Source organism: Thermobia domestica, chromosome 18, assembly GCF_964235325.1.
Source record: "Thermobia domestica chromosome 18, izTheDome1.hap1.1, whole genome shotgun sequence".
NCBI classification, from domain to species: Eukaryota; Metazoa; Arthropoda; class Insecta; order Zygentoma; family Lepismatidae; genus Thermobia; species Thermobia domestica.
In genome coordinates this window covers 27475781-27490463 of record NC_137471.1, presented here as the reverse complement: position 1 = coordinate 27490463, position 14683 = coordinate 27475781, and the positions used below count along the sequence as shown (strand labels likewise).

The 14683-nt window shown below is 35.2% G+C and overlaps 1 protein-coding gene across 4 annotated transcripts in view; it reads right to left on the bottom strand.

The window, feature by feature from the left end:
• The window catches only part of LOC145675971 (voltage-gated delayed rectifier potassium channel KCNH8-like), a 764648-nt gene that overhangs the window by 297911 nt on the left and 452054 nt on the right, over nt 1–14683 (bottom strand). For 2 of the 4 annotated variants that reach the window (XM_081746796.1, XM_081746797.1), the window contains exon 4: nt 9721–9863. In XM_081746796.1, coding sequence (XP_081602922.1) covers nt 9721–9863 — 143 coding nt within the window. The remainder of the gene's footprint in view (nt 1–9720; nt 9864–14683) is intronic. The other 2 variants (XM_081746798.1, XM_081746800.1) reach the window with 1 other exon arrangement.

Genomic DNA, 14683 nt, shown 5'->3' with positions numbered 1-14683 from the left:
ATTGAAATTTGAATGGATTACAGAGGTTCGGATTCCATCTTAAACTGTAGATCCATGCCTCATATAGCCTCGGCGCTGAAAGAGACGTTAAGCTCCAATCCAAGCAACGAAGTAATCAAGAGCATCCATGTTGTAGTTTCCAAGGGCGGGGCAAGTATAAGCGACGTTTCAAAAATAGTTTCAAATTTTGCTGTAACTAATGTAAAAATTCTATTGGATTTTCGATATTCTGAAGTACAATTTCCTCTAGGGGGTAGGTCGAGCGCCCCACCTTGCCCTCCCCCCTGATGGGCTTGGAAGTAATATATGCTCATTTTGGCTAAATGACCAAGACTGTTTTATTAACAGTCTTAGCGTCGGTAGAATTCTGATTTAACCTACGAATATTAATAAAGAATATTGACAATTAGGGTAAGGAAATTGATCAAGACTTTATAATAAAGATATCAACCAGACATTTGTATGGAGGAACAGAGGAAAATCCCGTGGAAATATCTCAACTCTTCTGGCTGATTTAGTAACTAGCGTGCGCGATTTTGGTGTAAATAAGATCCGGTTTCGATTCACAATTAAACAGCGTGACAAACATCTTGGCATTTGAAGGCGGCGCTCCAAGTCCCCTTTAAATGCTGCTAGCAAATGAGAGGCCAGCGGTATTGCCACGTTTATTTTGTACACATCCACGTATATTCCTTGACACCTGCTCGCGCTGTAGTTTGTCAGCTTATCCATAGCCACACCCCTTTACCACTTGGCAACGTCGCGGTGGAGCTTGCGTTTTATTCGTTTAGCTGAAATGCCAAGATGTTTGTCACAGGCTTTTTAGCAGAGCTTTTCAACACGTTACGGTGGTTAGTATTCCGCCTTAAATTAAAAGTTTAGGCATTCATGGTGTGAGGGTTCTATCTCCGGTCACACAAGTATGTGGTGAACAATATCTGTTCCTTGGGTTTACCCAGGGTTCTCCTCTTTCCTTCCACATTCTCATTCCACAAATTATATTACAATCATTCAGCTTATCAACTAGATATTGTGGAACCTGAAAGAAGATTACACAATCTTTGCTGAACGTTTGTTATTAATTCATTAGGTGAAAAAAAAAAAATTCTCTAATTGTTAGGGTTCTTAACCCTACATTACTACCGTGCGTAAAATTTAAGTGCAGCCGTACTGATTTTGCTGACCCCCCCTCTCCTCATTACTCCTTATATAGTCTGTTATTTCTTGCCATAATTAATTAATTAATGGTAACAAATAAGGTACTATAAGAGGAATAATGAAGAGAAAAGGGTTGAGTTGATTTTGAGTTTAACGTCCCTTTCAGTAGCGAGGCTATATGAGACGGGACCTACTGATTAACGTGAAGTACGAATCACATGAGCTCCTGCCGGGAATCGAATCCGGGTCTCCCACGCCAAAAGCGCGTACGCTAACTGCTTAGCCACGAAGGAGCTCTATGAAAAGAAATGAGTGAGCAAAAACATCATGTCTGCACTAAGTCGGACGCACAGTAACACTCTAGGGTTAAAATAACCTAAACACTAAGAAAAAAGTTCTTAAAATTAAATCGCAAGTCATTATCGATCGAATTTAAGAATATGCAAAGTCATGTCCAAAATAGTCAATTTCACTAAAAGGTTTTAGATTTTAGGGGGAGAGGGTTAGTGAATAATTGTAATCTTTCAGCTTTCTAAACTCCTTGTCTCTAAATGTAGAGGATCCGGGAGGGCATTATCAACTTTTCGACAAGTGATAGTGTGTCGTTGAACATAATTATTTATATCCTTCACTACAAAACTATCGTCTAGTGTGAGACTTAAAACGTTCTCAATTAAATAGAAACAATCTTCGGAAGTAAGCAACACTGTCTCTCGCAGAGAAGTTCAAGGTTACAAGAGATTACTGAACACACACTTTGAAATTTTCAAGGGAGAACAGAGGATGTATCCTAAAGCAAACAGAGTTCAAAGTAGTGCTAAGGAATAATGGAAGCTAATCTACTTTAATCTTACCTCCGGCTTTTTGTTTTTAATAATTTAATTACATATCATGTGTGTATATAGAACATGTGTTCATATTGTATACATGTTATGAACACATATGTAAACATAACCGTTTAATTCCTGTGCATTGTTTAACTATTGTTGTCATACACTACTTCCTTAGCTGTAATTAAAGCTATTAAATTTTAATAATAATAATAATCATAATAATAATTGAGATTGAAATAATAATAATTTATATTAAAATAACAATAGATTATGTTAAAATAATAGTATTTCATATTAAAATACTAATAATGGATAATAAAATAATAATGGATAATATTAAAGTGAAGATAATTGATATTAATGTGCCAATAAACGATATTAAGGTGGATCACCACACGGAAGTCAGTACATATTTTAGCTTATTCCCTTAACTACTGCGCAATGAAACATTACATATTATAAATATTATACGATAAGATAGAGTAATGTTTCAGCTACAACACAAGACACTGACTCATTTGGTTGTGTCTTTTCTGATATCAAAAAAGGTAACAAATAAAAGAAAATATTTGATTAGTTTTACAATGAGCACACAAGATGGCACTTGCTGTAAGATCTTATTAGAAGTGATCAGTTTTACGAAATGTTTCTTTGAATGTGTAAAGTACTTTAAAAGTAACGATCTTAGTACGAAATAGATATATTGTTTGACCGTTTTTCGTGTTATATCTCATATTTTATTTAAATATTAATTTATATTTAAGGAAATAGATTTTGAGAAGAAACTTTCGCAGAACGCCATGATGCATTGTTGCCAAATTTTTATGTTTAGTTTATGGATTCTAGGGCTGCAGTTCGAGAAGCGGGACTTAGCTGTAAATTGCAGTAAGGGTCGAAAACTAATTTCTCCAGTAAGTATCCACGCAGAATTCCATGATTACTTCCTTTGTTATTTGGCATTAGTAAACACTCGACACTACCTGGCAACGCCGCACTATTCAAGCAGTGTTTAGCATAGCATCGAGAACACGTAGTGGTCCACCTTAATATAAGTGAAGCTTGGTATTAAAAGTTGAACAACGGAAGGATCTGGAGTCCCGTTGATGGTTTTCAAGAATTTTTAGTTTATATAATCGACAAACCATTTAAAATAATACGTTTGAATACATAATTACCAAGAGGGATAGTTTGTAACGATGGTATCTCCAATATTTATGAAGATACAATATACTAATAACAAACAAGGAAGTTACCAAGATGGAGATTTATAGAAGAATCCAAACTACTCATATGCAAAGACTATTAGAACAAACTAAACGTTCTATATTAATACAAAATATTATTTCAAAACTTTTTTGCTGAAAGCATAATCATGCAATGAATAATTTTAGCATTTTAATGTCATTTAGTGGCGATGGTCAAGTGTCATATTAATGTAATGCTATATATGAATATTTAAACTCGTAACAAATATCACAAAATCACACTATTTATATTGTGGACAATAATATGTAGTTTACAAGACCGTCACCACCATGAACAATCTATATATCTAGCTTTAAAATTGAAAGTGACTATATTTGTGACTTCACACCGGTTGAACCGCCCTATCGATCTCGATCAAATTTTCAACATAGATGAGGTTCGGGCCTGGGAGTGTTTTTATCATTTCACTTTGACGGTGCAGCTTAAGGGGGAGGGATGAGATTTTAAAATGATCGAAACTGACCGATATTGGTGTCGAATCCATAATTTCCGGGGTCGCTGAGATGAACAGTGACACTTCCGATGCAATTTAAATTCAAATTCAGCCTCGCAACTTGGTGGAGGCGGAAACGGATATATATAAGGGAGTTGTGAATTTAAAGTTTTTATTTCAACCCAGCGAGATGGTTAATTAATGCTAGTTAATTATGTAATAATATTATGTACATTTTTTATGATAAAGTTGACTGGGTCTTATAGTCTGCACTGTCATCTTAAGCCTTGTAAAAGGTTATAAATAAATAAACTTTATATTAAAATAATCATATATTGTATCAAAATAACAAAACGTGATATTAAAATAGCAGTTAATGATATCAGACAGATAATAACAGGTAATAATATTAGTGTGAATTGTAAAACGATATTCACACTAATAAACAACCGTTGATATTAGAAAAGTATTTAAATAATAATACACGGTATTAATGTAGAACTACAGTTGAAGAATGAGTACTGATAGTTGATATATTAAAATAACAATAGATGATACTGAAATATTAATAGCTTATGTATTAAAAATAACGATATTACTAAAATAGTAACATTTGAAATACGTATACTAACAGTTAGTATTAAAACAATAATAGATGATATTTTACACTAATTGATATATTAAAGTAATAACAGTTGAAATAAAATTAATAATCAAATATCTAATACAAATAAAATATAAAGAGTTTGTTTGTGTGTCTGTCTGTGTCCGGCCTGGGGACTAGCGAGTGGACCGAGTTGCCAAATTTTGGTCACGGATACCTTGGTCCAGGCCCTAGACCAAGAAGAAACGTTTTTTTTTTAAAAAAATTCGGACCAGGGGTTATCAGGGGAGCGTTTACTTGGATATGTAAAAGTAGTAAAAAAAATGACCGATATTAGTGCCAAATTCATAGTTTTCGCGGTCGCTGAGATCAATGGTGAAACTCCGATCGCATTAACTTAAAAATTCACTCCATTCGACTTCCAAATTTGCGGGCCAGGGTTCATTTGCGGGGGGGGGGGGTACAGACACATGTAAAGATAATCCAAAATAACCGATATTAGTGTCAAATCCACAGTTTTCGCAGTCGCTGAGATGAATGATGATACTACCACAGATGTTGACTTCCAAATACAGCCCCTATCGGCTGCGGGCCAGAGAAGTTTTTTTTTTTTTTAAATTTCGAACCTACGGGGGCCTTTATCGAGATATGTAATAATAGTAGAAAATGACCGATATTTTTTTTCCTTTCGTTATTCAGTTTGTTTACATAGATATTTTATTTGACCCATGCAAGGAATAGTCATTTTGGCTAGTACTAAAATAAAATACGATGTTGTTTGCTGTTATGGTTATTGATCTATAAAAAATGCTTGTCAACAAAGTAAAATAAAATTTTAAAAAATTAAAGAAAGAGAAACGAAAATACCATATATGTAGATAGATTTGGTTCATCGGATCAATAAGAAGAAACGTTATATTTTCATGTTATTGTGTATCTATCTTGGAAAATACATATTGGTACTTTGTTCGTTCGTTCGATAAGACGCAGCAGAACACCGACGACCTTATGCTTTTATTCAGTTTTCCACAAACAGTAAATCCGCCGCTTAAGTAATGAAATTTTTGAGTAAGTGTATTCTTCTTCTATTATTATTATTACCGTATTATTATTATTATTATTATTATTATTATTATTATTATTATTATTATTATTATTATTATTATTATTATTATTATTATTGTTGTTGTAAGGCAGAGTTTCTCAAACTTTTTTCAAGTGTAAACTACTTTTGTTAGTCAGAATGTTCTAACAGACCATCCTCCTCTTGTTCCTTTCGAAAGCAAATTTATTATTTCTTCATGTTTTGTGCATATACCAGTATATCTATGTAGGATTAATTAAAATTCCCATCAGTTTGTGCTAGTAATTATTAATAAAAGAAAATGTTTTATTTAATAATAGAAGACAATTATGAATATTTTGTCAGGTTACCTAAAAAATATTGAGTCTTTGAAGATGAGGATTAGTATTTGAAATTAAATTTCTGGCCTTCCGGCATTTATGGCCATGTTAAGCCGTCACTAAGATTAGGATTAGGAATTAGATTTCTGGGCTTTCGGTATCTATGGCCATGTTAGTCCGTCACTAGGATTAGAATTAGGAATTAGATTTCTGGGCTTTCGGCATCTATGGCCATGTTAGTCCGTCACTAGAATTAGGATTAGGAATTAGATTTCTGGGCTTTCGGCATCTATGGCCATGTTAGTCCGTCACTAGAATTAGGATTAGGAATTAGATTTCTGGGCTTTCTGCATCTATGGCCTTGTTAGGCCGTCACTAGGATTAGGATTAGGAATTAGATTTCTGGGCTTTCGGCATCTATGGCTGTGTTAGGCCGTCACTAGGATTAGGATTAGGAATTAGATTTCTGGGCTTTCGAAATCTATGGCCATGTTAGGCCGTCACTAGGATTAGGATTAGGAATTAGATTTCTGGGCTTTCGGCATCTATGGCCATGTTAGGCCGTCACTAGGATTAGAATTAGGAATTAGATTTCTGGGCTTTCGGCATCTATGGCCATGTTAGTCCGTCACTAGAATTAGGATTAGGAATTAGATTTCTGGGCTTTCGGCATCTATGGCCATGTTAGGCCGTCACTAGAATTAGGATTAGGAATTAGATTTCTGGGCTTTCGGCATCTATGGCCATGTTAGTCCGTCACTAGAATTAGGATTAGGAATTAGATTTCTGGGCTTTCGGCATCTATGGCCATGTTAGGCCGTCACTAGTATTAGAATTAGGAATTAGATTTCTGGGCTTTCGGCATCTATGGCCTTGTTAGGCCGTCACTAGGATTAGGAATTAGATTTCTAAGCTTTCGGTATCTGTGGCCATGTTAGGTCATCACTAGGATTAGGATTAGGAATTAGATTTCTGGGCTTTCGGCATCTATGGCCATGTTAGGCCGTCACTAGGATTAGGATTAGAAATTAGATTTCTGAGCTTTCGGTATCTGGCCATGTTAGCCAATCACTAGGATTAGGATTAGGAATTAGATTTCTGGGCTTTCGGCATCTATGGCCATGTTAGGCCGTCACTAGTATTAGGATTAGGAATTAGATTTCTGGGCTTTCGGTATCTATGGCCATGTTAGGTCATCACTAGGATTAGGATTAGGGATTAGATTTCTGGGCTTTCGGCATCTATGGCCATGTTAGGCCGTCACTAGTATTAGGATTAGGAATTAGATTTCTGGGCTTTCTGCATCTATGGCCTTGTTAGGCCGTCACTAGGATTAGGAATTAGATTTCTAAGCTTTCGGTATCTGTGGCCATGTTAGGTCATCACTAGGATTAGGATTAGGAATTAGATTTCTGGGCTTTCGGCATCTATGGCCTTGTTAGGCCGTCACTAGGATTAGGATTAGGAATTAGATTTCTGGGCTTTCGGTATCTGGCCATGTTAGCCTGTCACTAGGATTAGGATTAGGAATTAGATTTCTGGGCTTTCGGCATCTATGGCCATGTTAGGCCGTCACTAAGATTAGGATTAGGAATTAGATTTCTGGGCTTTCGGCATCTATGGCCATGTTAGGCCGTCACTAGGATTATGATTAGGGATTAGATTTCTGGGCTTCCGGCCTCTATGGCCATGCTAGGCCGTCACTTGTATTAGGAATTAGATTTCTGGGCTTTCGGTAACTATGGCCATGTTAGCCCGTCACACATATCAGGGATGAGATCCCTCGGGGATCACATCGCCCGGGGAATTGGAAAGGATGAAAGGAATAATGGGGGAAGAGGTCTGGGATCATTATGGTATGGGAAGTAGAAACATTAGAGAAATTCAAATGAAGGAGGGTGAAAAAGAACGGAAGTACCATTAAATTGTTCAGTTGCAGTGTTTGTTCCAGGTACACAAACACTGTAATTGGGATTTACAGTGTAAATGAAATGAAATAAAAACTTTATTGTCTTACAGTTATGTCCTTTACGTTGTGCTAAAAAAGTCGGATGGTTAATAAAAGTGAATACTTACATGAAACAATTGGTGCAGTGAGAGTATAAGAGGAAACAACAGAATCTTCAGAAAAATCAAGGACACCACCGAAAACTGACATGGATTGAGATCGAACCAGGGATCCTTTGCATTAGAAGAACGGTTAGTGTTCTACTACTGAGTCACTGTTTCCGTATGGTTCTACATGGTGTTGTGTCTTCTAATACACGAAGGATAGTGAAGTTAAATCTAGCGAACTCCAGTGCAACAGACACAATGTATAATATTGTTGAAAGTAATTTTTTTTGTGTAAGCACACTAAATTTAATTCTATAAAAACCAAACTGTAGCTGGGTCTACATCCTTCTGTGTTGAATAGACAAAAAGGCATATTTCACAAAAATAAATAATCTTGAATCTTGTAAACCTGGTTTTTAATAAGGTGATAAATAATTCAAGTTGAACGTCGCGAGCTGTAGTTGAGCAAACATGTAAAATGACCATTCAACTCTTCCAACAAGTTTTAGTAAAGTGATAAGTTAATCAAGTTAAATATCACAACTGTAGTTCAACAGACTTGTTGAATGATCATTCATTACTCTTGAATTTTGTAAACCAGATTTTAGCAAAGCTGTAAGTCATTCAAGTTAAATCTTGCAAACTGTAGTTGAGCAGAGATATTGAATGATCATTCATTACTCTTGAGTCTTGTAAACTAGAGCTTAGTAAAAGCTATGTTATTCAAGTTAAATCTTGCGAACTGTAGTTGAGTAGAGATATTGAATGATCATTCATTACTCTTGAGTCTTGTAAACTAGAGCTTAGTAAAGCTATGTTATTCAAGTTAAATCTTGCGAACTGTAGTTGAGCAGAGATATTGAATGATCATTCATTACTCTTGAGTCTTGTAAACTAGAGCTTAGTAAAGCTATGTTATTCAAGTTAAATCTTGCGAACTGTAGTTGAGCAGAGATATTGAATGATCATTCATTACTCTTGAGTCTTGTAAACTAGAGCTTAGTAAAGCTATGTTATTCAAGTTAAATCTTGCGAACTGTAGTTGAGCAGAGATATTGAATGATCATTCATTACTCTTGAGTCTTGTAAACTAGAGCTTAGTAAAGCTATGTTATTCAAGTTAAATCTTGCGAACTGTAGTTGAGCAGAGATATTGAATGATCACTCATTACTCTTGAGTCTTGTAAACTAGAGCTTAGTAAAGCTATGTTATTCAAGTTAAATCTTGCGAACTGTAGTTGAGCAGAGATATTGAATGATCATTCATTACTCTTGAGTCTTGTAAACTAGAGCTTAGTAAAGCTATGTTATTCAAGTTAAATCTTGCGAACTGTAGTTGAGCAGAGATATTGAATGATCATTCATTACTCTTGAGTCTTGTAAACTAGAGCTTAGTAAAGCTATGTTATTCAAGTTAAATCTTGCGAACTGTAGTTGAGCAGAGATATTGAATGATCATTCATTACTCTTGAGTCTTGTAAACTAGAGCTTAGTAAAGCTATGTTATTCAAGTTAAATCTTGCGAACTGTAGTTGAGCAGAGATATTGAATGATCATTCATTAATTTCGAGTCTTGAAACCAGATTTTAGTAAACCTATAAGTCATTCAAGGTAATCTCCCGAACTGTAGTTGAGCAGAGATGTTGAACTGTCATTCATTAATCTAAAGTTTTGTAAACCAGATTTTTGTAAAACTTTAAGTCATTCAAGTTAAATCTCGGGAACTATAGTTGAGCGGAATGATCATTCATTAATTTCGAGTCTTGTAAATGAGATTTTGTTTAAACTATGCCATTCAAGTTAAAATATCGCAAAATGTAGTTGAGCAGATATATTGAATGTTTATTCAACAATCATGTATTGTGTAAACCAGATTTAAGTAAAGCCACAAAGACGGAAATAAAATACAACACAAACACAATGTGTGATGAAGATAAAAAATAAAATAAGAAGTGTGCAATACATACACATGTACTCACGTTGTTGAGTTTCAGCTTCGTTTTCATTTTATCTTGTTTGTAGTGCCCTGAAAGCTGATACAGCACCGCCCTGCTCCGCCGTCTTCCGTAGTTGGCTGGGGGAGCTTCAGGGTCCAAATTCCCATTCGCATCTGTAAAAATAAAATCATAAACAAATATTTTTAAATATCTTCATAGTCTTTCCACAGTATATACATATTCACATTACCATTTAACACTTCAAAAAAGAATGATGTTCTTTGTTTTCAAAGAACTCAATAACAAAATTAAAGTTGATGCTTGTGCTGAGTGCGTGATGAATTTGCTGGTGCACATACTGTGTGGTTCACGAAATGAGTGAATATTTTTATCAATGAGTTGAGAAAAAAATCATAGGATGCTTCGTGTGGAATATTGTACTGTATAGGGAAGAAACATGGACATTACGCAAATATGATGAAAAATGATTAGAAGCTGTCGAAATGTGGGTGTGGAAAAGAATTGAGAGAATTAGTTGCGTCGAGTGGAAAACGATGAGAGGGTCTTAGAAATGGTTGGGGAAGAAAAGAATTGTTTTATGTATTATTAAGGAGACGAAGAGCAACTGATTGGGATATTTGCTAAGAAGAAACTGTATCATGAGGGACGTGCTAGAGGGTATGGTGGCAGGAAAAAGAGGGAGGGGGCGAATAAAACTACAATTAGTGAATGATATCAAAAGAGAAATGACGATTCTCAGTTGTGGCAGATGACCTGCCAATAATGACAGGATATCTATGATAATAATGAATATTGTGTATCCATTTCTAGATATGCTTTTCGTGCATATGATCCTGAGTTCGATAGCCGGTGCGGGATGGTAAGTAATGATAAATCCAACCTACAGAGACATTCCTTGACATCTAAGTGAAGTATATTCTGGGATATTCGAATACCCAATGAACGACTCGTTTTTGTCACCTTAAGTATCTTGGACATTGTGTTGAAACACATATGCCTGCTTGTGTCCCGGAAACGTAACTTTCTGTGGGATTCCTGTTGAATATTTTTAGGTTTTTTGCAGAGTAATCACAGGACGTCTTTCAGATATTCAAATATTGTCCTCCCGTCATTCAAATATTGTCAGGCTCATTCCACTAAAATTAAAGGCAAATCCAGCGTATACTTCCATGTGACAGCACATTCCATTAAACTTCAAGGGAAATCCAATGAATACTTCCATGTAACAGGCACATTCCACTAAAATTCAAAGGAAATCCAATGAATACTTCCATGTGACAGCACATTCCACTAAAATTCAAGGTGAATACTTCCGTGTGACAAGCACATTCCACTAAAATTCAAGTGAAATCCAATGAATACTTCCATGTAACAGGCATTCCACTAGAGTTCAAGGGAAATCCCATGAACCTTGCAAGTATTTATATTTTCCTAGTTTCTATTGAGAACGTGGACACGAGAGGTTTCCTATAGACATACTGTGGGGGAAAATAACCGCTCTCTGGAGATTGAAACTGTCTATGATCGCACCACGAGAAAACGGTTGAAGAGTTTCAAATGAAGTTGGTAACATGGATAGTACCTACCTAGAGCTAGTTTTTTTTTTTTTATCATGTTGCTTTCATTCAATGACAAACCGTCAAAGGGGAGCGGGGAATCAAAATTTCAGCCAGAAATAGTTTATTTCACGAGCCTCTCAATTTACAATGAAACTTGGTTAATAAATTCCTTATTGAAAATAAAGCGGACACATCTTCCAGCGTTCAAAAAAAAAAAAATATATATATATATATATATCAGGTTTTAATGAGAGAAAGCGAAAGTATCTAAACTTGTTTTCGCCACATTGTCTGTTGCTTGTGATCGCGTTACGAGAAAATGGTTGACACGTTTGAAGTGGATTTTAGCATATATGAATTACCTACCTCAAGTTGGACTTTAAATAAGTCTCTTTGATTTAAGAGGAGGGTTCCAAATTTATGTCAGAAATAGAATATATTATGGGTTTTTATCATTACATTTCTATTGAAAAGCGCCTCCTAAGGGGAAGAAAGGGATTCAAATATTTTTAACAACCCTATTATCCTCATGCGAGGAACGGCATTTTTCTTTTTTTTTAGTTCGTCGATTACAGGATAGAATAAGTGCCGTATTCCTGTCTACTACGTACACAGTTCTTACTTTTACCACAGCGACGCCACAAGTGGTAGCACCCCTTCGCCATCTACACATCTATATAAGAACTATTTACGAAGCAGCAGCAAAGCCATTTAGAGCAGATTTCCGCTCCATATTGTCGCCACTGTCGATTAGCACAACGCGAAATAGTAGTAATAAAATTTTTGTAATTTATTAATCATCGGTGCTATTTGCTATCTGTGTTAAAATGCTAGCGTTCTCATGGTAGTTTTCGAGAAAATCAAAGAAAAAACAAATTTTGTTTGTAAAGTTGAAAATTGGTGCTACATGAGAACCACGCTGCCTCTTAAGAGTCTTCATTCCGGCTAGATTAAAATACCGCTAATTTTACAGTAATTATGTGATATCTTCAAATAGGTAAAAGATAATTGAAACATGGAACAAGAGCGGCCTAGACAATATTATTTTGCGTGAGGTACCGTTATCACAAGTCACCTAGCGGCTTTCCGTTTTCAGCTGTTTAGAAACGCGAAAATAAATGCCGATTTTCAAAATGGCTCGAAATCGAAAGCAGATAAATGAGTCGTGATAACGGTTTTCTCATGCAAAATAATATTGTATAGGGCGCTCTTGTTCCACATTTCGATTATCTTTTATCTATTTGAAGATATCACATAATAACTGTAAAATTAGCGGTATTTTAATTTCGCCTGCATGAAGCTCTTCATTATGACAGGAATAAAACAACTCCCAATGAGGTAATGAAACATAGCTCAAAGCTATGATTATTTCCTAAACTTTCATTTCTATTAAACAAAAATAGCCTGTGCAAAGATAAAACAGATCTGAATAGATACATCACATCAAGATATAACTAAACTACATACTTTAGAGCAGGGATAAAAGTGAGGAGGAAGGCAGAAGGACGCCGCAGTGATATTTAATTGAAATTAAAGCATACATTCCGTTAGCCAGCTTATAAAACAAAAATTAGGATGGCTTTAAGGTTAGATTAGGTTTAGAGGCGTCATTTGGGGAGGACAGGGTCAGTTGGCCCTCCTGAGTTTAAGAAACGCATGCTTTTTTAATAAATTGTACAGTAATATACTACTAACATGTAAGAAATCTGAATGTCTGTGGACAATTTTGTTAACCTTCTGGCAAAATCTGAAATTATGCTACTGGTTAGGTTAGGTTAGGTGCGACATTCTCCCCTGAGTTTGAAAAGCCCATACTTTTTAATCGATTGTATACTAATATACTAAAATATACTACATGTCCAAACAAAACTAATATCTTGCCTCACCTTCCACACCTTTGTTTATACTATGCAATATCTATATCAAATTGTCTTTTTTTTTGTTTCAATTTTAATAATTATGATTTGACATATCGTCTGAGTCCTCGATTCAACTGTCGTCAAATTTGATGTTATAGGCAGGAGTGCTTATGCAGGGCGGTATATATATATCTCGTGCCAGAATAATTGGATCACAGTAGATGCTTACAAAAATCCGGAGTGTTCGAAAACTTTTGAGCGGTACTGTATATGTATTACAAAGCACGATTGTATATTAGTGCACTTGTAACGTATATTAGTGTTACTGTAAGCCCTGGTTTTTAAGTCATAAACACAAGAGCTAGTTAGAGGGATCAAGGTGAATCCTCAGATTATTATACTTTTGCCAGCATTAGGAAAACTCGTCAGGGCTTTGATAAATTACAGATATGATTTTTCATGTAAAATAATTATATACACGTCTCAGTGTTTTTCTGATATTCTTCCCAGAAGGAAAGGAAAGAAGTGGAAAGAAAAGGGGCAGTGTTGTAGTTTTTATAATAAGATATCCATACATAGGAATCCCTTCAATTTAGACACATGACATTTGGTAGTTAAAACAATTAAACACGTTTCAGTGTTTTTTTAAATATTCTCTCCATGAAAAGAAATGAAACTTGTGCTTAGTACAGGGTGATATCGCTTTTCAAAACTGGAATCTTTCTGAAAATGTTAAGAGAAGTCGAAATGATTGTGAGAGAAAGTTTTCCTAAAGAAGATAAGAACATGTAAAGAAAAAGTGTGAAAACGTAGGAAATGAAAGTGAGTTCAAAAAGAAGAAAAAAAGAAAACTTGATAGTAAAGACAAGAAGCTGAATGCGAAAGATTTTAAAGATGATGTACCGTATATGAAAGGATACTAATATATCTAGAGGAGTGAAAATTGAGTGACTTTGTGCAAGGGAACTGTCTCTTTGGTTCGAAATTCAAAATATTCAGTAAAATATATGTATATGTAGACTTCGAGAAACTAATTCTCATGCAAAAACATCAAAAAATTGTCAAAAACCTACCTGGATGCCAAAAAATGTCATTTTTCGAGAATCAAATATTGGATCAAGGTCGAGTAAAAGAACATATTATTAGTATTTTGAGCCTATATTCCAAAAATGTATCACTTGATGTGGAACGATTTAGCCTAGCTTATTTTGAGCCTAGATTTCTTTGATGTGCCAGTCGGTATGAAACAGAAGCCGAAACAAAGTAACCTAGCTTAATTCGAGCCTAGATTCCCTTATATCAGTCAATAGAGTTGGAACAGAACTAAGCGGCTTAGCCTAACTTATTTCGAGACTAGATTCTCTTAATGTACCAGTCAGTGTGGAACAGAGGAGGAAATAAGGTTAGCCTAGCTTACTTCGAGCCTAGATTTGGTTAATACACCAGTCAATGTGCAACAGAGGCAACAACAGAGTTAGCCTAGCTTATTTCAAGCCTAGATTCCTTTGCGGTATCAGTCATTGTGAAGTAGAGGCGGAAACAGAGTTAGTGTAA